At 52.3% G+C, this 21,261-nt stretch overlaps 1 protein-coding gene across 2 annotated transcripts in view; it reads left to right on the forward strand.

The window, feature by feature from the left end:
• Nucleotides 1-21,261, forward strand: part of ARHGAP26 (Rho GTPase activating protein 26) — a 117,267-nt gene that overhangs the window by 79,805 nt on the left and 16,201 nt on the right. For both annotated transcript variants that reach the window (XM_065690775.1, XM_065690774.1), the window contains exons 18-20: nt 1,235-1,394; nt 7,909-8,047; nt 9,891-10,044. In XM_065690775.1, the coding sequence (XP_065546847.1) occupies nt 1,235-1,394; nt 7,909-8,047; nt 9,891-10,044 (453 nt within the window). The remainder of the gene's footprint in view (nt 1-1,234; nt 1,395-7,908; nt 8,048-9,890; nt 10,045-21,261) is intronic.

The following is a 21,261-nucleotide window of genomic DNA, read 5'->3' on the forward strand; positions in this document are numbered from 1 at the left end:
GCTTACACCATACTGAAATAAGCTGAGCATGCACATAGGTGATGTGTTGGCCCTGAGATCAATTAAAGCTCATGGCAATACATTGTTGGGATGATACAGCAAGGTCTGAGTCTCAGCTTCACTTTGTGCTAACCTGCTGCATTTGTTCAGGGAAAACAGGAGAGGAGGAGGAATGGGAGAAGACACCCCCTTAGGCTAAAGCTGCCTGCAGTCATCAGGCTTCCTGGTTGGCGTGGTCAGGACAAAACCACACGAAACAGTCGCTGAGATGGGGCTGTAGGTTCCCACCGCAGGTCCCGCTGTCACCCGCACGTGTGTCACAGTGTTACGTGTCATTGCAGGGCTCCAGCACGTCGCAGCTGAGCAGCCAAGTGCTTGGCACTCATGGTCGGACACAGCCTGGGGATGTCCAGGCTGCATCCCACATGGCAGCGTGCCCCATATCCCACCATCGCAGCGGGGCTGAGCTGGCGCAGAGGACATGCTCTATTAGGGCTGCTGGTGCTTTGTACCACTGAGACCAGGGGTCACACCGGAGCTACTTCAGAGTGACCCCCAAATGCACTTCAGCAGTGTGCCAGGTCCTCAATAGGAGCTCTTTCGCTTGCTGAACTGATCTGCTCCCGCTGGGCTGCAATACTTGGAACACAAAAATAGATGGAGATGACGGGGAGGATGGCTCGAGTGTCAGTGGTCCCCGGGACAGCGGGTGTCCATGCCAGGTGGATTCCCCAGTGGGGTGGGGAAGAGCATGTGTGTGTGTACATGAGTCCAGGGGTACGGCCCCATCTTCGCCTTCCAGCCTGTTTTGGTTGGATGGGGCTGACCTCTGGTACAGGCAAAAGCTTAAATGGGTGAGAAGGAGTTGGGTTTTGGAACATATGAGGTCACTCCTTCAGTTGGAGAGCAGCGTGTGTCAGAGGTCCAACAATTTGTTTGTAGAGGAGTTTTGAGCATTAATGATTCAAGATGTTTTCCTGGGAGTGGTTTGCAACATGAGACTCGGTGGCCAGCGTAGCGTTGGGGTTTGATGGGATTAGTCAACTCACTGAGGCTCAAAGGTCTCCAGTAACACAATAGTTAAAGTTGTACTTTTCCACATGGCTGAGCCTTCAAGGAGCTCACCAGGAGTGTAATAGATGTAAACAGGGTTGTGAGGGTTGTGCCAGGCAGGAGGCAGGGAGGGGGTTTCCCTCCGCATCACTTCTGTCACCTTTTCCTTCGTCTCTTTCAGAGTCGCGAATAATCACAAGCAGAACCTGATGACTGTTGCTAATCTGGGTGTGGTGTTTGGGCCAACACTGCTCCGACCTCAAGAGGAAACAGTCGCTGCCATTATGGACATCAAATTTCAGAACATCGTCATTGAGATTTTAATAGAAAACCATGAGAAGGTAACGGCTTCACTTGCTTCCTTCAGTGCAGTTCATGTACGGAAAGGAGTTTGTCTCTTTACAAACTGCAGCCCCTCTCCCATGGCCCCCACAGCCAGCGGCACTGGCGGTGGGGTTGTGCCAGGGGGTTCAGTGATGGACATGACTTGGGACGTGGTGTAGAGGCTCCAGAACTGATGGTTCTTGGGCTGTAGTTGTGTAACCAGCAGGCTGGTAACCAGCCTTTTTTATAGTCATCTCGGTGTGAGTCAGCATGTCTCTGTCTCCGTTACAGAAATCCTGACTTCTTTGCCTTTTCCATGGTTTAACAGGAATCTGTCCTTAGTTTTAAGTGAGATAGGCACTAAAAGAAACTAGTGTGAAGTGCATGCCTAGGCTGGATTCCTACTTCTCAGACTAAATCCGGGTTTATTCCATGGCACACTGTTGATCCCCTGAATTATGATGCATTAGCGTTAGTTGGCCATAAGGATGTTCATGTCTGCAGCAGGAGCAGCTCAGTGAGGCGGTGGCATGGGCTGTCCCTCTGGCTGGCCACATGCAAACAGCATCACATAAAAATGCCGTTTTCTTCTAAATTCAAACATGCTCTTTTGTCTGTGTGGTTTGAGATGGACAGAAATAACTAATTTGAGCATTCAGGCCGCAAAGAAAGAAGCAGAGGCAGGCTTGGCCCTGGCTCTGCTGTGGGATGTTGCTTGTAGATGCTGCGAATGTGTTTCTGGCAGGTTGAGGTTCAAGGTTGAACCTTTGGTACCGGTGGTGTGGGCAGCAGACCCAGGGCATGGCTGTGTGGGGCTGCAAAGGGGCATGAGGAGTGCATCCAGCAGGGATAGGGGGACAGTGTCCATGTTGTATGTTCTTAGAGAAGTTGCTTCCACAGGCACATCGGGGCTATGGTATTTGTTTAGGATGAAGGAGCTCTTTTCCTCTGCATGGAATGTAGTGGCAACGATGGCTTAGTTCATCTGTGTAGCTGTGCAGATGAACCTGTGGTTGTCAGCAAAGCCCAGCTTCCCCAGCTTTGGTCCTGGTGGAGGAACCATCATGAAACCTCACAGTGGCCTCTGATGGTCACCTCCGTGTCTGTCATCTCTTTGTTGGCGCAGGGAGGCATTCACCGCCTCTCCCAGTGGGATGAGGTCTCTGCTGTGCCGCCAGTGTCACAGGCAGACCGGCATCGCTGTGAGCGTGTTTGCTGTTCCTCCCCTTCGCTGTGCTTTATGGAGCCCTCCCCTCATGGGCCCTTACACAAACATATCTTTAGACATTGATGTTTTCCTGCCTGCGCCGGTCCCTTGCGGTGCCAGCCGAGCCCTCCATCGGCCACTGCTGCGGGGGACTCGATGGCAGATCTCTGCAATGGTCGTGTCTGGAAGGGCTGCTCTGTGCTCACCAACTGTGTTACAGCTCCTGCCCCGGGGTGCCCTGGCTCTTCTGTGCTTCCTCCTCCTCAGAAGTGACTCCTGGCACTGGCGGAAGGGTGGATCTGTGAGCTGGTTACATACATTTATCCCCAGCTGATTCTGAGGGGCCTGTGAACCCATGTGCCCATCCCTGCAGGGCTCCTGGGAAAAGATCCTGGGAAGAAGGGAGATAGGAAGGCCGAACTCCAGGAGAGGAAAATCTCTTAAATGCAGCATTAGCGCCGGTTCAGGACTGTTTTGTTTTAGTGTATTTCTTAATTTGAATTGATTGGAGCTCCTGGAAGGTTCCCCACAGGAGCTGCCGTGGGTGATTAGCAATAAGCAAGTTGCTTGTGCTGGTGCTGCTGGTGCTTTATGTTGTTTTACGCCGGTGACTCAGAGCCACTGCTTACAATTAAGTGCATTCGCAGGGAAAACGTAATTGATTTGAACGGTTCCTGGCAATCAGCGACTGTCTGGTCTGACATTATATTTCCCCCAGGTAAGTGGAACGCCTCTCCCATCAAAGTGACTGTTGTCATTGTGTAACCAGGGAAAAAAGCAGGCTTGGTGATGACATCTCTTGGTCTGAATGACTGCTGGCAGCCTGTTTACGCCGCCGTTTCAGCAGGTTCATCTGATTGCCGGGGCAGTGGGAGGGTTTGGGGGGGTTAGTCAGCGTTCCCTGCTCGCCTGCCTGCATTCGCAGTCAGCCCATCTGAGATCTGGCTCATCTTCCCCCTGAGATTACTGCTGGGGAAAGGCATTCATCCTGGAGCCATACAAGTATAAGGGAAGGATGCTGCAGGATATGGTGCTGGTTATCCTGTGTCTTCAGTGATGAGTATGACCTTGTGCTCCTGCAGGTGGTACCTCCGCCTTAGCGTGCTCCCCGCACCTTGGTAGCCGTGTGTGGTTTGGAATCACAGTCAGCAAAACAGGGGCTTTGTGAAGGTTCCCGGCATGACGGATAAATCACGGTGTGCTCTGCATTGCCAGAGGTTCTGACACAGACCATTAAACCCTGTGTGTAATCCAGAAAGTTCAGTCATTTCTGGAAGTTTAACAGCTTTCCAGGTCCTGGATCCAAATTGTTTGTTAGACTCACAGCAGCAACAGGCTCTGAAACGGTTGTTAAAGCTTCTCAGACATGTTCTTCTCGAGAAGGTCTCTGCACATCGGGGTGCTGCAACGCTGGCATCTGCCCTTATGATTGCAGCCACTGGGACCTGCTGCTCCTTGGGTGATGTCCCATGTGCTAACACCAGATCTTCTGGAAATGGGGAGTAGTGCTGGGATGAGACTAGGATCAGGGCTTGGGAAGGAGGGAACGACAGCTCCATTTGCCTGCCAGACACTGCAATGCAGCAAAGAGGAACCCTGGAAAAGCTGAGCAGGAGCAACGTGCCTGGCTCCGGCTGCTGACGTGACCCAAGGAACTGACCAAATGTCAGGTTGCTACTTAACAAGATTTATCCATCAGCCTTTTCTGCCTATGGTTGTGAATGAATATGCTGGTAATGTAATGCGTTATAAATTATATCCTGGATATATATAATTAAATGGATAAAATTATTTTTCTCCTATGGCTCTGGATGTGGCCATGACAGGCAAACCAAGAGTGCACCCAGTGCAAAAAACAGTAAGGATGCTGTGTTGAAAGCCTCAATGATTGCAGTTTAGCACCATATTTCTCACTTAAAATTTCAATGTTTGCCCAACCTGATATTGAAGCACTGTTACATCTGACAGTTGCAGATGTCCATCCATGTTCTTTTCCAAAGCTTTCATTTTTATAGCTCTCTGGAAAAGGCCATTGTCCTGAAGTGTTACCAGTTTAAGAGATCCATTCACCGTCTTGATGATGCTCCCTCCAGGCAAAAGGTTGACCAGGTCAAATGCTAATGCAGCCAGTATTGATGACAAATAGGAAAGTAGTTTATGCAGGGAATTAGACAGCCCCAAGCACCAGGCTTGGTGAGGACTAACGCCAAAGTCAAGGCCCTCAGCAGGCCATCTTCAGTTTATTCTTCTCTGTAATTAGCTGAATGTTTAGTGATGCTGTTGGCAGTTTTAGCTGGTCCTTGTGTAAGACTCAGTGCCACCAACATACTGAATGTCACAGCAGCTTCTTATTCTCCAAGCTCCAGATGCAGTTTTGTGCATGGGAATACACGGAGCTGTTGGCCAGAGCAGAGACTGGGGGTGGACCTTCATATGCCGTTATATCCCATCCCTCTGCTTTGGGCAGGATACCAACCTCTCCTGTTTTCTTCTTCCTTGTCATAAGATGGGCAGAAGTGTTAAAAAAGCCTTTTAACAGCCATCGCTGACGAGGTGCTGCTGGGTCTTTGCTGTTCGGCAGACAGGGATAAGGTGTTATGGAGCCGTGGAATTGCCGCCTGCGTCAGGCTGAGGAGCGGGCACGGTATGGCTGTAAATGTGATATATGGATCCTGGCTGCTCCTCTCCCACTCCGGCTATTAAACTGTCTCTCCCTCCCTGTTAATTGGGCTCTGGGACTGGGAGCGCTGTAACACAGAGAGGAGCACGTCTCGGCTATTCTTGTTAAATTGAAGAATGGAACAAACCTGAGCAACTTCCCTGTGAAAAGGAGAGGATTGTGCCTGAGCTGAGGGAGGTGGAGTAGGAGGGTTTGGTCCTGCAGTGCCGGCTTCCTTTGCTGCTGAAGAGATCTGGGCTATACAATAAAGGCAAAGTCGCATCTTCAGTGAGCTTTTCATCGTACAGTTCTTGGGGTCTCTCCTTAGACCTTCAGAACCAGCGCTGTGCTTTTTAAACATAGCTTTTAATTGCCTTTTCTCCATTGTGAGTGGCTAAATTTAGCCAGTGTGCTCTGTGCTGCTCACAGAGAGCGGCTTTTAATAGCCCTGCCTGCGCCTCCATGCTGCTTCCGCTCTCCATCTCTGGTTTATCTCAGTGGAGATGCTATAGCAGGACTGGGATGCCCAGAAGATTCCTGGTTGAAGTCCATCCTGGATAACCACTGATGTTCTGCTTCATCAGGCGGCTGCGTCCCACTGTTGGCACTGTGATTCTAGTAAAATTGTTTGACAACGGTGTTCCAGCTGCATTTAGAAATGCAACCTCCTTATAAGCTGAAGCTGGTTTTAATCACTGAGCTCATTATTTAAGAGCATCTATATCTTCCTTTGTCAAAGACCAAAAAAAAAGGAAACAAAAACCTGGAAGTTTCTTTTCAAGTGTGCTGTGGGAAATCATCGCGTAAAATGTGATTCGTAAATCAATGCTTTGATTTATAAATTTTGTTTTATTTCCCAAGTAGAATTTGCTATTGAAAAGCAACTTGAAAGCCAGAGCATGTTAAAGCACCTGCGGCTGTGCTGGATATGGGGAATGGAGCACAGGGCAGGCGAGGTGCCCTGGACCTGATTTCAGCCCCCCTGTGCTGAGGATGCTGCCCCAGAGAAGCTGTATTTGGCCTGTAGAGGGAAGTGCTCAGGGCACGGGTCCGAGCACCTGGGGGAGGCACCTGGAGGATGTGCAGTTGTGTAGTGGTTTGGCATGGTAAGCAATGTGCTATGAACAGCTCTTCTAACCAGGACCTGTGAGCTGCCCTGAGCACCAGTGGCGATGCTGGGGAGGGATGGTGGGATGCTGGGGTGGAATGTTGGGGTGCTGGGATGGGCTGGTGGGGTACAGGGAACAGGATGCAGCAGCCGTACAAGAGGCTGGGGAGCCACCAGCCCCAAACTCCTATGGGGAACCATGGAAACAGCCACTCTGGAGGTGGGAACGGCGACAGGCAGGCATGCACAGGGTGAAAACGGGCGATGCTGCCTGCAGAAAGCATGGCTTGGGCTGCTTCTCCCTCTGCTAACCCATGAGCCCAGGAGGAATGTGTGAATGAGCTCAGCAGAGCTCTCCAGGAAGGGCTGCAGCAGGAGTCCATAATCCACCCATCTGTTCCGCAGCGTGCCCAGCACTCGGGCTCAGCTGCTCGCTTGCTCGGGGCCGGGTCCTGCCGTGCGCAGGAGCCTGGCACAGTGACTGATCCCTGCTTCCTGCCTCCCGCTCCATCTGTGGGCTCGGAACTGAACCTGACTCCCTGCGAACAGACAGGTTGGGCAGTGATGCCCTTAGCTAATTCACTGAGAAATGTTCCTTAATTTACCCCCGAAGCAGAAAGCGCTGCCCTTCACGCCCGCCGCTTTGTGCTTTTGGGGAGAGCTGCGACATTAACGTTTTTGGCTAACACGTCTTGGCTCTTTCGTGTTTATTTGTAGAAATCAGCGTGCAGGGTTTATGTGTGTGTGAGAGGATTTTGCTGTTGTTACATGAAACAAAGCAATTAAGTGCTGGCAGCCGCTCCCATGTTGGATGCTTTGGGCAAGGCCAGGGCAGCCCATGGCCAGCAGCAATGGCTGTTGGCTCTGGAGGAGACACCTCGGAGCTCAGCCACACTGGGCTGCCTTTGGAAGAGTTTTCCTATGGGCAACCCCTGGCAGTGCTGGTTGGGTGTCTGGCAGGGGAAGGCAGAGCAGGGACAGATGCTGAGGGATGGGGTTGAATATACCCTAGAGAAGGGAGACCTGGAGAGAGCGTGTCTTGAGGCAGCAGTGCTGCTGGCTGAGCCTGGGCTTCCAGAAGAGAAACAACTACCCAGATAGGAGCAACAAACAAAGCTGCTGCTCTGAGATTCGTGCCGTTCTCAAATTCCACCCCCTGCAGAAAAACCGCGATTACTCCCTTGTCCGACAGCTGGGCTGGAGGCACGAAGACTTTCCCAAGCTGTTCTGCATCGGTGGGTGCGAGGGTGCTGTGGGGAGGTGTGCATGGGGATGCACCGGCTTGTGTGCCCAGGGCACCCTTGAAAGCTCAGCAGGGTGCCAGAGGATTGGGGTTCTTCACATCCCACCGCATGCATCTTGGATGGAGAATAGAGAAAATGAGTGCAAACGGGGTGGGAATGGGGAATTTGGGATGTGGTACTCAAAACGTTGCCCTGTTGAGCGCGTGTGTCCCTCGGATTTGGCTCTGCGGAGCAGCGGTGCGGGCGGGCAGGGAGGCAGCTCCGCTGTGCGAGCGGTGATGCCAAAGAACAACTTGTCTATTGTTTTTAACAGATATTTAACACGGTGCCAGAGACGCCGCCATCGAACTCGCAGCTGCTGTTATCCCGCAAGAAGAGCACGGACTCGAAGCCTCCCTCCTGCAGCGAGCGCCCGTTGACGCTCTTCCACACGGCACAGCCCAACGAGCAGCGTAAGCGAGCCTCCGGCTTTCCTCCTTGACACAGCTTTTGCCCTAATCGTGACTAACACACTGTAATTCCCATGCCATTCCCATGCAATTGTGCTGGTGTCAATGGAAGAGGCGATTCCCGTAACAGGATCAGGCTTCAGTTTCCTCTGCAGTGGTGTTGATGAGGGGGTGTGAAGATTGCCTGGCATCCAGGCCCTTAGCAGGGGCTTAAAATGAGGCTGCATTAGCACAGTATAGAGTATTGCTGTCCCTGCCGCACCTGACGGGCCCCTGCTCATTCCCTTCTCATGTTCCTCGGCCCCATCGTCACCATCGTCAGCTCCCGCAGCACATGCGGCCAGGGAGGACACCCGCCTGTGTCTCCAAGGGGTGACCCTTTTTGGATGCCCTCAGGCACTTTGCCTTTTACAGACACAAAGTCTCAGCCAGGAGGTTCTGCATTTTCCCCAGGATTATGTGCACGGCAGTTTAAAAATGTTGAAGATCATCTTTCCATTGCTGTCACTAAGTGATGCTCCACATATTTAGGTGAAAGAGTCAGTGCCCCGTCCCTACTCACGGAGGGGCAGAAATGTGTCTGCTCAGGCTGTTGCTTCGTGTTACAACTCAGTTCTCAGCTCTTGTGTTCCTCCTGGCCATGCCTTGTGCTGCTCCTGGAGCTGGCCAGCAGCACAGGGAACTGTCCCTGTTAGCTAAAAGAACAGCACAGGGACCTGGTGAGCAGAGCGAGTGCTTGGGGCTCTCCCTGCTTTGCCTTAGGAAGGTGGGTGAGCGTGGGGAGCAGGGAAAGGCTGTGTTTTGTGGTAGTAATTCGATCATATTAGTGTGCGTTGGGAAAATGATTGTTGTAACATTTATCTTTGAAGTAGGAGTCGCTGTGTTCTCCAGCAGGTGCCTATCTTTCAGGAAAACATCATCACAGAAGCAGCAGTTTTCTGGAATAGGGCTGCTTTCCATGCCATTAGTGATGATAATTGCTTCTCACAATTACAGTTACTGTTTATATGGAAAAAGCATCTTATGAAAATGAATTAATATGATTTTAGGTAATTTGTCTTAGAACCGAGGAGGGTGTCCATGCTGCGGGTGTCGGGTTGGAATGCATGATATTGTCACTCTTCGCTGCTGAAGTTACACAAATAAGGGGGAAATCTCTTAACAGAATATGATCAAGGGGAAACAAGAAACTAAGAAACCTCCAGGTTGTCAGCAGAGCAGCACATTGGGGTCATATACAATCATGGAATGTTTTGGGTTGGAATGGACCGTAAAGCTCATCCAGTTCCAACCCCCTGCCACGGGCAGGGACACCTTCCACTGGAGCAGCTTGCTCCAAGCCCATCCAACCTGACCTTGAGCACTGCCAGGGATGGGGCAGCCACAGCTTCTCTGGGCACCCTGTGCCAATTCTTCTTCTAAAGCATTGCCCTGCTCTGTCACACGAATGCTCAGTCCCTCGGCAGCTGATTGCAGGCACAGAGAAATCCATTCCTGGCTGTAGTTTGCATTTTAATTATTTTCAGGTTTTGTGGCACTTTGGATGTCTTGGGGAAGTATGAAGTATTAATGCCTTGAGAAAAAATGAGGGTTTTTTAACTACAAGTGGTATTCGTTTAAATGGCGCTGCTTCTTATAAAAAGAATACCTGGTATTTCTCATAGTTTAATATCTGTGTAACCTAACTGCCTGTCTTCTGACACCTGGTAAGATGCTGCCCTGTTTGCATCAGGGCAGGGATTACTACCAGGAACACTCTGCGTTTGCAGCAGCGTGTTCTTGACTTCTGTGTGCGGGAGCAGCTGTGTGCGCTGGCTGATGGCTCTTGGGTTTGATGTTTTTTTAGAGGAGAACAGGAACAGTCTCATCAACTCCAGCCTGGAATCCGTCATCTCTTCAAACGTAAACAGCTTCCTCAACTCCAACAGCGCGCCCCAGCCCAGCCTCAACTCAAGTGATCTCGAACTAGAAGTAATTAAACCCAACAGGCCAAATTCACTGTAAGTACAGTGGTAATTAGTGTTTTATGCGCTCTCCGTCTTTAATCTTTAATCAAGGCTGTTTCTTACTCCGAACCCCAGCAGTTTGTTGACGAGTACAATTTAACATGTAAATTTTTAATGGGCACCTCGCATGTGCCCTGCGTTCTCCCCTCGGTCTGAGCGGTGCAATGAGTGACTCTGGGCTGTATCTGCCGGCGAGCTTCGGCTCTGGTTATCTTGCACATGTGGGGTATTTTCGAGCAGAACTCCACGCTGCTGCTGGAGCCGCTCGGCCCAGCTGGTGCTAACTCCAGCGAGCACAAAGGACTTCTCTTCTGAGTTAAATTCTGGGACTGTTGTCAGTACAGTTGATCTCCGGCCAAATCTGTGCCATTGCTTCGCCTATTGCTTCCCTCATCTGGAAAGTTCAAGGGAAAAAATAGCGACCTTAGCAATGAGTCCCTGGGGACGCCCGGGTTATTTGTGAAGTCCCCTGGACTCGCCACAGCTGAGCCCTCGCGCCGATGGCCGGCCCTGGTGCGGGAATTTCCTTCCTGCCGCGGCTCTGCCGGGCCCGATAGCATTTTCCCACAGAACCTCCCCTCCTCGCCCATGTGAAGATCTGCTCAGATCTTCAAGAGCCATCGCGGTCCTTGCAAGCCGAAGCCAAGTCTCCCGGCAGTGCTCCTCGGCACGCCCCTGCCCGTCCCTATGGACCGCTGGAGGAATGCTGCTCCTGCCACGGCAGTTTATGGGCTCGCTGCATGCGGCGACCTTTGCAATTAAAGGAGACCTTCCTTCCCACCCCTCCGGTCCTCCCACAGGCTCCAAACACGTCCAGTTCCCACTCAGCCGTGGAAGGCCCTGGTCCCTTGAGAGCAGGCTTCAGCTGCTTTCTCCTGGTTAGCAGTGGAAGGACCACTGAGGAATGAGAATGGGGAAGTGCCAGGGTGGGTGCTGGTAGGGATGGTGAAACTCGTTGCTGGTGGCTTGGTTGGCAGCAGGGGCTGGGTCTGGGGGCTCTGGGGTGCAGCCCTCACTGCCAGCATGCAGGAGTGGCTCAGGGCCTTGCTGGAGCAGCCTGCAGGGCAGAAAGGTAAGTACCTGAGTGCGCACATGTGTGCACAGAGGACAGGCTCTGGCTCTCATCCATCCGCTCTGCCTCTCTCCTCACCATTCCTGCCACTAAACCCATGAGCTGCACGAGTACCAAACCAGCCCGGTCCCATTGGCACTGACTGTGTGAGGCTCAGCCCATGCCATACCCTGTCTGTGGACTTATCCACTGAGAGACCTTCAAGGAGTGTTGTGGTGGCTCATAGAGCATCCAACAGGTAGGACACCTCTGCATTAATGTTGTGTGTTACATGCGTTGATCTCTCACATCCATACTGTTGCTTGAAGCTCTGGAAGTCAGTCACATACATTCCCCCAACAGGATGTTTTTAGTTTATTTATCCTTCAAGGGGGAAAAAACAATGGTGTGACTTCGAGTATAGCAGGGTTTGTGAGCCTGAGTCTTGCTGTGACCTTACAGGAGTTGTTTGCCAAATTCACAGTTTTTCAGATTCCAAGAATTGCCTCTTCCTAATCATTTCTTTTTGAAGGAAGTCATAAAGCCAGCAGAATGCATCAGTTAAAGCTATGTGAGCCTCGGGGGAGCAGAGGCATCTGCTGTTACCAAGGAAGTGAGCGAGCAGCCCGGCAGTGGGACTATTTGCTCGCTGCCAGTTAAGGGGCCTGTACAGCTCTGGGAGGTGGGGCGGTGATTACCAGGGTAGCACCGGCAGCTCCTCTGGCTCTGACCGTGTTTGTGGCATTTGGTGCTTTTCCTCAAATCCAGTGATGATGTGGTCACTGTCACACACACAGCAACACACAAGTTTTCAGTCCATGTTGAGCTAAAGGTTGAAAACTGAGTCTTGAGGTGAATAATACCATGCTCTATAACCCCAAATCTTTGAATCAAGTATCTTTAATCCAATCTTTTAGTGAGAAATGAAGGGTCTGACTTCATTGTATTCTTTTAAAACAGCATGTGTAGTTGTCACTGCAGCCCCTCTGTGCCCATTTACTCATGAGTACAAGCCTGTGCCCATGGGTTTGGCAGGTCTGTGGTGTTCTGCCCTCGGTGGTCAGCAGTCCGTGAGGGTGTTGGTTTGCAGTGGTGAGGATGAGGAGGGCTCCCAGCAGGGGGTCCATCCCCCAGCTCTGCCCCATGGCTGTTTACGGGCTGGGTTGGGGCTGGGTGCCTGAATGGTGCCAGAGCCCGATGGCTTTGTCACTGCTGCTCCATGGGACTGCCCAAGTATCATCTGTGTAAAGCTGCTTCTGGATTTTAACCAGCTGAGTAATCCAGGCTCTGCAGGCAGCCTGGGGCAGTGCACACACTGCAGCCTGTCTGGAGTAGCTGTTGCTCCATGCTAGGGGTTCTGGTGCTCCCCTGTCATTAACAGAGCCAAAGTTAGGGTGTATACCTGAGGTCTCGGGGTGCTTTGCCCTTTGTGCTCCTGCAAACGCTCTGCCAACCTCTCTGCCTGTCCTGTGAGACCCAGCTCTGGGCTCTGCTTCAGGACTTTGGGTTTTTCTTGTGTTCTTCACTGGTTTTGGTGATTTTTTGGCGGCAGACCAGGGCCACCCCGCTTGAGTACCCATCAGGAGGGATTTGCTTCCCGGCAGCCGGGCCATGAGCTGATCCCTGCCTGAGCCGGGGCCTGCAGCTGAGGAGCTGTAAAATTCCAGGTGTGTGGAAGCCAGGAAATCCCGCGTTCTGAAAAAGGGCTTGCTTTGTGAGCAAGGAGCCCTGTAAGAGAACAAGGACAAAAGAAACCTGGATTCGGTGCTTCCTTCCCTTCGAGTAAGGGACTGCTGCTTCCCTAACGGGACAGCAGCAAAGGTCAGTAAATTGCAAACCAATCCAGACCAGAATTTGACCTACTCCTTATTTTCTGCTAAATGCATCACTGAAACCAAGAGGCTGGTGGAGATTTCCATGCAGGGAAATGCCTTCACTAATTAGGGCTTTTCCTGCTTTATTCTGAGGTTTGGTGCCTTTAGGTGTCGGCGCGTATCTCCCCCTTGTCCTGCAGGAGGGTGAGCACGGTGCCCCCAGTGTCCCATCCAGGACCTGGCATTAGTGGCACTTACAAAAGCCTCTCATCTCCCTTCTCGGGTATCCCCCAGGTCTGCTCCATGGGAGCGGAGCTGATTCCCAGATCCCACTCATGAGCGTGTCCTGCTTCTCCCCAGCCTCCGGGCACGATGAGGGTGACAGCAGTGACCACGGCAGGCCCCAGGTTCCCTGCTGTGCTGCTGTTACTCCTGTCCTCCTCCCTTCTCAGCCCTGCCTGCCCTCAAGCTGCTCCTCCTTCACCCACCGGGAGGGAGATGGTTCTGCTGCGGGGCGAGGGCTCCTCCTTCCCAGCAGATTTTTACTATGGGAATGCATTTATTTATTGGGGCTGGCTTTATTTTTATGGAAACAGAGCTCTGGGCGGGAGCTGTTCCCGGTGAGTCAGCGGGACTGCTGTGCCACACCGGGCACTGCGGGGGGACCGGGCTGGCTGCCGGGGCCACCAAAGCCCCAGGGACCTGGGTTTGCTCCTAAAGAAGTGTTGGATTTCTTTATCCTGCCCTTGCAGAGAACTGCTTCCTTGGAAAACGTGGCAAAACAAGAACCAGAAGGTGCTGTGCTCTCGGCTGCACTGGGGCAAGTTTTCGAGCTACACTGTGTGATCATGAGAAACAGGAGATTTAAGATTGAGGGTTTTAGCATCCTTTAAGGGAAACACCTTGCTGTGTGTACCTGTGAAGCCTCTGATGTGGGGATCGCTGCAGAGAACTGACACATTGGTTGGTGTTTGCTTTCTGCTTTTTGTTCTCTCTTTTATGTACAAGTCTCATCTCTGTCCCCTGCATTTCCCAAAGACCTCGCTGTGTGCAGGGTCCCGCTGTGCTGGGTCCATGTGCTCCGAGTGCTTAAATCTGGCTGAGGCTGAATCGGAGGTGAATGCTGCAAACACCTTTCCTTTTTGAAGGGCTGGGATGGGTGGCAGAGCACCCAACATTCCCAGATAGCCCCAGGAATGCTTGCCAGGGTCCTGAGGTCCCATTTCAGTGCTAGCCATGCACTCCTGCAGCTAGCCATGGGCCAGCACCAGGTGACCTGCTCCATCTGCACCGTCCTGCTGCTGCGCCTGAGGAAGTTGGTGTTGGGAAGACAGGCTGGCTTCACTGCCGTATTTCAGCATTGCCCACCTTTGGAGTGCAGGGGTTGGCAATCTTGATGTCCTTGTAATGCAGGATGAGTTCGCATGTTGGTCCGTGTCTCCTTGGTTTTGCTGTAATTACAGAGCAAGTCCCTTCACAAATCAACGCCTTTACCGGTTACCCTTGGAATTGGCTTTGTAGGTGCAAGCCAAGTCAGGAATAATGAACGCAGGGAAAAAAATTGCTTGATGAAGGAAATACCATCTGTTGTGACCTCGAAATGAAATATTACTGGGCAGGTTTGCCTGATTTCTCAAGGAGATACAACGAGCCCAGCAGCACTGCCTGTGTTTGACTGCGTCTCCTCCTCTCCACGTCTTTCCGGGCCTGGCAGCCTTTGAATTCAGGGATTTTCCCAGGCGAGAGGGAAGCAGGGCCATGTCATGGCGCCCGCAGCCAAGGCCACAGCAGGGACCGATGGCAGCTGAGGATGCGCGTGGCATTAGGGTCGATGGACAGGCTGAGCCCCGCACTCCACCACCCAGCCCCAGCACATGGTGTTGGCTGCACCTCCTTCACCCTGGGAACTCTGCCTTTAGGGAAATGCTAGCTTTGGGAAACTTGGGTTTAGTCATCACGTGTCTATTTGCATTTTATTTCATTTTCTCATTGACCAAGTATGGCTATTTCTTGCCCTTGATGGGTATGGAAAGAAATGAGGAGCAGAGCTAAGGTCTAGTGGTCATGAAAAAAATAACCCAGTTAATGCAAGGAAAAGAGGTTATTTCCATGTGGTTTTGATTTACAGGACCAGAATAAATCTTCATTAGGCATCCCAGTTATAAAACTTGAACATTTTCCCTTCCCGAAAATGAGACAAAATTTGAGCATTAATATATTCGCAAACCAGCCTCCACCAGTGGCGTGTTACTGGGCCTGGGGGTGATGGCACAACAAAGCCATGGGCTGGTGGCTGGGATGTACCATTTGATGCACCTTCTCCCCGTTACCCTATCCCTTGCCATCCGAAATCCAGACAAACCACTGCAGCATCCATCAGTGCATCAAACAGGATGGGGCAGTGTTTTTTGGAATAAATAACCTCTTAAAATGCCAACAGCTCCTGCAGTGATCGGCTGTGACACACGTAAGCAAAAACCCACGAGGAGAAGTAAATAGACCTTTAAATGCTGCTGGTTCCTCATAGAATTTAAGTCACTTTTTCCACTCGGAGAAGTAACGGCATAAACATGGCACAGCCTCACGCAGCAGCTCCATTGCCTGCACCCACCCTCTGCTGCAAAAAGAAACGGTTTGGGTTTGCTTTTCTTTGGGGTTTTAAGTTCTGTGGAGCTGTCAGTACCAGCAGTGATGTGATCGTTACTGTACCCCGCTTCGTTAGTCAAGTTACTGTGAGAACAGCTCCTTCTCATGTCAGGAGCCATGTCCCGCCGCTGTCAGGAGGGGATTAGCCAGGTGTAAAGAGCAGCAGGGGCTGGTGTTGGTCAGGGATTCCAGGGAGAGTCTCTTGGTTTCTGGATGCCGTGTGAGGTTGGCTGCTAGAACAAACCTATTTATAGAAAGCCCCCCTGCAGGCACACAGGAGCGTGTCTGGGGAGGCCCTTGCAGGCTGTGAAAGCCCAAGGACAACGTGGCAGTGCCAGGGTGGGAAGTGCTTGGACTTGCAGGGAGATTTCTGAGCTGTTTCCCTCTTTGCACCAGTGTTCCGGGGTCAGGCTCGCAGGTTGGAGTGTTTCTGCAATAACCCCTTTCCTGCTGTCAAACAACGGCGGTGAGGTGCAGAACTGATCCAGTCCGTGTGTATCACCCGTTCCAGAAGGATGGATGAGGTTCAGGAGAACGGAACCCAGCAATGCTTTTAAAGAGAGGGGAAAATGATCTATAGGTTAACACAGATGCAGTGCTGGGGCTTGGCGTGTGCTTGGGGTGGGCTGGCAGTGGGTCCAGCTTCCCCCTGCCCAGGGAGAGCAGGCAGCGTCTGCCCGTCTGTCCTCTGTCCGGAGAGGGTTGTGGTGTGTCAGAAATGAGCCCTTAACCTCCATGACCTCTTCAGTTCCTCTCCCATTTGCTCCCTTGCCCTTGTTCTGCCGGGGCTTTCATGGCTTTCTTCTCTTTTGCTGCTGTTGTTTATGTTCCTGAAGAATAGCGGCAATTAGAGGTGCAGAAGGCGCAGAAGCGGGTCCCACCCTCATCCTGCCTTCCCGTCAGCCACTTTGGGAATGGCTCTGAAATGGCATCTCTGGGACTTCTGTTTAAGACATTTTCTCATCAATCCAATACTCCTGTCCCTGAGGAACCTGGATGGAACCCGCGCTCTCCCTTCCCCAATATTCAGCCCCTCTTTTAACTTGTAAAAAGAGCAGGAAAAGGCACCGGGATTTTGTGATCGGTGTTTGTCACTCTAAAACTGGGGTAATTTGTGCTTAGAAGGGTCTTCTCCTCCCAGGTTGGGAGCTGGTGCCCAGAGATGTCGCGGGGCCAGCGGCCTGCTCAGGAGGCTCCTGCATTGCATTGGACTCGTAACGCCATCCGAGCAGTGCTTGCTGCAGTAAAGACGTTTCTTTTTACTTCAGCTTCATTTTCTGGTTCTCTCTGTTTAGAGGCGATTGCCAAGAAACCTGGTAGTAAGTGCGGGGAGCCTGGCCTCCTCCATGGTGTAGAAACCGCGTGGGGCATCTGGGCTGGGTAAAGCAGAACTGCGAGGAAATAGGAACTTGATTAATGGCGAGGCTTTGGGCTAAACAAAGCTGCTTCTTCTTCCTTCCACTGCATTGTGGCCGCCTGGCCGGGAGCCACCGCGGCTCCAGAGAGAGCCAAGAGCTGGGAGAGGCATTGTCGGGGCCAGCGGCTCCAGGCTGGGGTTCCCCCGGGAGCCTCCTAAGCCACAGCGGGTCCTGTGCTGCCCTCCATTGTGCCTGGCCCCGCAGGGTGACACGCACCGAGAGCAGCATCTCCCACCGGCCCCGCTCGGTGCTGCCGTGCAAAGCTCGGCCCTGGAACGCTGGGTTTTAGCCTGCTGTGGGTTCTAACCGCGAAGGGCGGCCTCGAGGGGCGGATCCTGTGGCTGCCAAACAGAAAAAAAAAAGGCATTTTTTAGTGATTAGGTAAAATCTTGTAATCGCAGCTCCTCCGGAAAAGCCTTATCTAAATGCGGACCTTTCCCTGCTGCGGTCGCACGCTGGGACCGGGGCTTTTGCACTCGGCATGTGTGGTCCCCATGGGGTGGGATGGCTCCGAGCTGGTGCGAGAGGTGCCCTGGGCTGTCCCCAACCAAGCAGGGATGCTGCTGCTCAAAGCGCTGCCTTCCAAGCAGTGTCATGATACAGTGATTTCACCTTCCCTTCCCTCCCTACTTCCCCGTGTGCCTGGTTGGGGTTTGCATCTTTTCCATCTCCTAGCAGAGCTGCGAGGTGCTGCTGTGCTGCTCATGGGAATGGGGAAGAGCCCTGGGACAGCCCTAATGGCAGATCTGCACATGAGCTTGCCTGGACGGGATGAGGGTTCTCGGCCATGAAGCTGCCCTTAACAGCAGCAGGTGACCCTGTGGCGTTTGCCGTAGACTGGGGTGAAGTTACCCCAAATGTTGTTTCCTCTCCTGTTCGGGTCACAGGCAATACAAAAGAGGAAGACTGGGGACAGCACAGCAGAAATGAGGTGCAGGTTCAGCACCAGGAAGAGCATTGAGTTTGCTGCAGAGGCTCACCATGAGCATGGTTGGTGCCAGTGCAGGATGGGGGGAAGATCCCAAATGTCTCCAGCAAAAAGGCAGCTTCTGCAGAGTTTCCTTCCCTGGGGGGGTTCGCAGGGTGTTCCTCTGTGCCGGGGATGCAGGCAGATGTCTTGGGGGGTGCTTTGCATTTTGCACTTTAGCCATGGGGTTGGTTTCGTGCTCAAGAGGTGCAGGGATTGTTCCCAGTTTAAAACAGAAACCGCCTATCTCCTCGTTTCCTCATTTGAGAAAAGAGCTGTAAATTCCCAGTCTGTTGCTTGGCTTATTCCGGATGACATAATATTCCAAGTATCTTGTGACTTATTTATTTCTTTTGCTGCAGACTGTTATAAGGGTGGCTGTATGTTTGGGTTTTTTAAAGCAGTTTCAACTCGGGAGCCCTGGATTGTGCCTGCAGTTAGAAAGCTCCATAAACTTTGGTGATTCAGGGTTCTGGCAAACATCCTTAAACCTGTTTCACGAGAAACACAAGCGCTGTACTCAGTAGACTCCACAGATAAATATACTTGAGGCTTAGTTGCTGATGGCAATGCATTTTAAAACCTGCATATATATATACATGTATGTGTATGGATTTTGTAATTCTTTCCTATGCTGTGTTTGATTTGGATTTCTTTTCTAAGCATCTGTGTGTTTCCGTGAGGTATTTTGAGATGGGTGATAAAGAACGGTGCTCGAAGGCCACCGGAGCGGGGATGGTGTTTTGGGAGGGTGGAGGGAAATGGCGGAACTTCCATTTGAGGCCAGATATTTGAGGCTGTGTGGCCAAGAGGAAAGGTCCAGCGCTGGTGGGATGCCAGCTCCCCCAGCACCCTGCTCATGGGCTCCCTGCGCTGGCCTCGCAAAGGGGAAGGCTCCAAGGGATGGTTTATCTGTTCTTCTGCTGTGTGGGCTTTTCATATGCCCGGAGTTTGGCAAAACAACTTCTCAAAGCTTGAGCTCTTTCACTTTTCAGTTGGCTCTCGGTCTAGAAACTTTCCACAAATGGAGCTTGAAAATTGAGCCAAATATTCTCATAAAATGAGCCTCCAGTTCTGTGGCTAACCCCATGTGAACTGGTAGTCACAGGCCAAAATATTTCCTACAGGCTCATCCATTAAAACAAAGGTAATTTGTCAGGCTCGGAGCCCTTTACTGATGGAGCCGGCGCCCACCTTCCCTCCTCAGCAGCAGTGAGTTATGTCCTTGCTTTGAACGTTGCTGTGGGCGTTCTCCTCTGGGTGCTATCGCCCGCGGGTGGTTGCAGGCGGATGGGCAGGCAGACGGGCAGGCTGACGGCCTCTTCAGAGGCTCCGTGTTCCCGGTGTCCCGCAGCTCCTCCAGCCTGACTCCTGCTCTCCTCGGCTCTTCCCAGCGCTGCCTCTTAGGAGGCTTTTCAGAAGTTTCTGCCTTTGAACAGCCCCGCTCTGTTCGTGTGATTTGCTCTGGGAACATCTAAAGGTGCTTCTTGTGAGCTGAATTGAATTAGATCCCCCTCCAAGGGAGGTAGAAACAGAGCCTCAAACTTCAGCAGCACGTACGCTTAAAAGGCAGCGTTCTTGAAAGCCTGGGAAAGCAAATCCAGACAGTGCACTTTCATTGCTTTCTTAATTCATGTAATTAGTGTGGAGATAGCTGCAGAGCAGTGTTTGCTTCAAAGAAAGTGCCTCAGACAAATATTGGCTAATGGCAATTTTACTTTCAAATAGAGCAGTATTTGAAAATACATTATGGCCATAGCAGGGGAGTGGATGCAGGAATCAAAGATGCTACAACAAAGCCTTCCCTGGGGCAGGTAGCAGAACACTCTGTGTTTTGTGATGAGCTGATGGGTACATCTCACAGTCATCTTGTGCTGGCCAGTCCTTTCTTTTCCTTTCCACTTTATCCTTTCCTATCTGTTGTCATAGGATCCCAGCCTGGTTTGGGTTGGAAAGGATCTTAAAGCTCATCTCGGTCTCCCCTCGGGCAGGTTCAAGCCATTCCCCTTGGCCTGTCCCTACAGGCCCTTGTCCCAAGCCCCTCTTCAGGTTTCCTGCAGCCCCTTCAGGCACTGGAGCTGCTCTCAGGTCTCCCCTTAAGGAGCCTTCTCTTCTCCAGGCTTGAACAATCCCGCTCTCTCTGTGATTCCAGCCAAGCTGTGGGTCCCAGGGTGTGTTTTGCTCTGGGGCTGCCCCAGCCCGCTCAGCCCCTGCATCCTGGCTCCGCTTCCAGCGCCTGTGCTCAGTCTGCATCCAAACCTCTTTTGGGCAGAGCGTCTCAAGTGTGAGCCCAGCCAGCACTTTTATTGAGACTGCTGAAAGCAAATGATAGTAAATTAGGTCTTTCTGCCACCTATAAATGTCACCGCGGACAAAATATTTGTGAGGAAACAGCCGAGTGCATTCTTGGGTTCCCCTTTCTGCAGGCAGACTGAATTCAGAGCCGAGGATGCAGCCTGGACTCTGCCTTGTAAAAGCCTTTTGACGAATGTGGGAGTGTTTTCTGGAGCAGTGCTGGTTTCCAGCCGCCCCACACAGGCGCTGGGAATGCCGAAGACCTCCCAAACCTCCCCGGAGCCGTGAGTGGGGTGCGGATGGGGACCACCGGCCGTCCCGGGGCGGCCACCCCGCCTCCCGCGGATCCCATTTCCCAGCAAAAGCCTGACAATTCCCTGCGCAGGGGCAGGGGAACAGGGCCGCCCGCGCACAAAGACATCCTGCCTCCCTCTGAAAGAGGATCCTTGTGCCTAATTAACTTCATAAATTAGCTGGAGCTGTATCGCCAGCACTTCAACCCAACGTGGAGGTAACTCAATCTGCCCGGCCCTTTCTGCCTCCGCAGGGGATCCTGCCCGTGTCCGCTTCCCGTGCAGCTGCCGCTGCCGCGCGCTGCGCTGTGCAGACACTGTTGACAGGGCTGTGCTAAGCTGGGAAATTATCAGTGCCATAAGAACCGCTGCCAATTATTCCCTGCTCCCCCGCTGGCATCGCTCCCCCTTCGCCCAGCTCGGCCCTGGGGGCAGCAGCGCGGGGGGATCCATGGGCTTCCCATGGTGAAGGTGTCCCGGCTGGGTTAGCGGCAGTGGGGAAGGAAGCCATGGGAGGCAGGAGCACTGTTTCATCTTTTGTTGCTGTCTGCGCCGGTGCTTGGAATAACATCAGCACATGCAGCCACATTCCCTGTGGGGCAGAGGAAAATCCCCTCCAGCTTCTGCCCACACGGGGCTGATGGGGTGGGAATGGGGAAAGAGGGGAGAGACACAACCGCCTGCTCTAACACATCCAAACCTTGCCCCCAGAGACCCTGCTGGGGAG

The sequence above is a fragment of the Lathamus discolor genome, chromosome 10 (assembly GCF_037157495.1).
Source record: "Lathamus discolor isolate bLatDis1 chromosome 10, bLatDis1.hap1, whole genome shotgun sequence".
Classification (NCBI taxonomy): domain Eukaryota; kingdom Metazoa; phylum Chordata; class Aves; order Psittaciformes; family Psittacidae; genus Lathamus; species Lathamus discolor.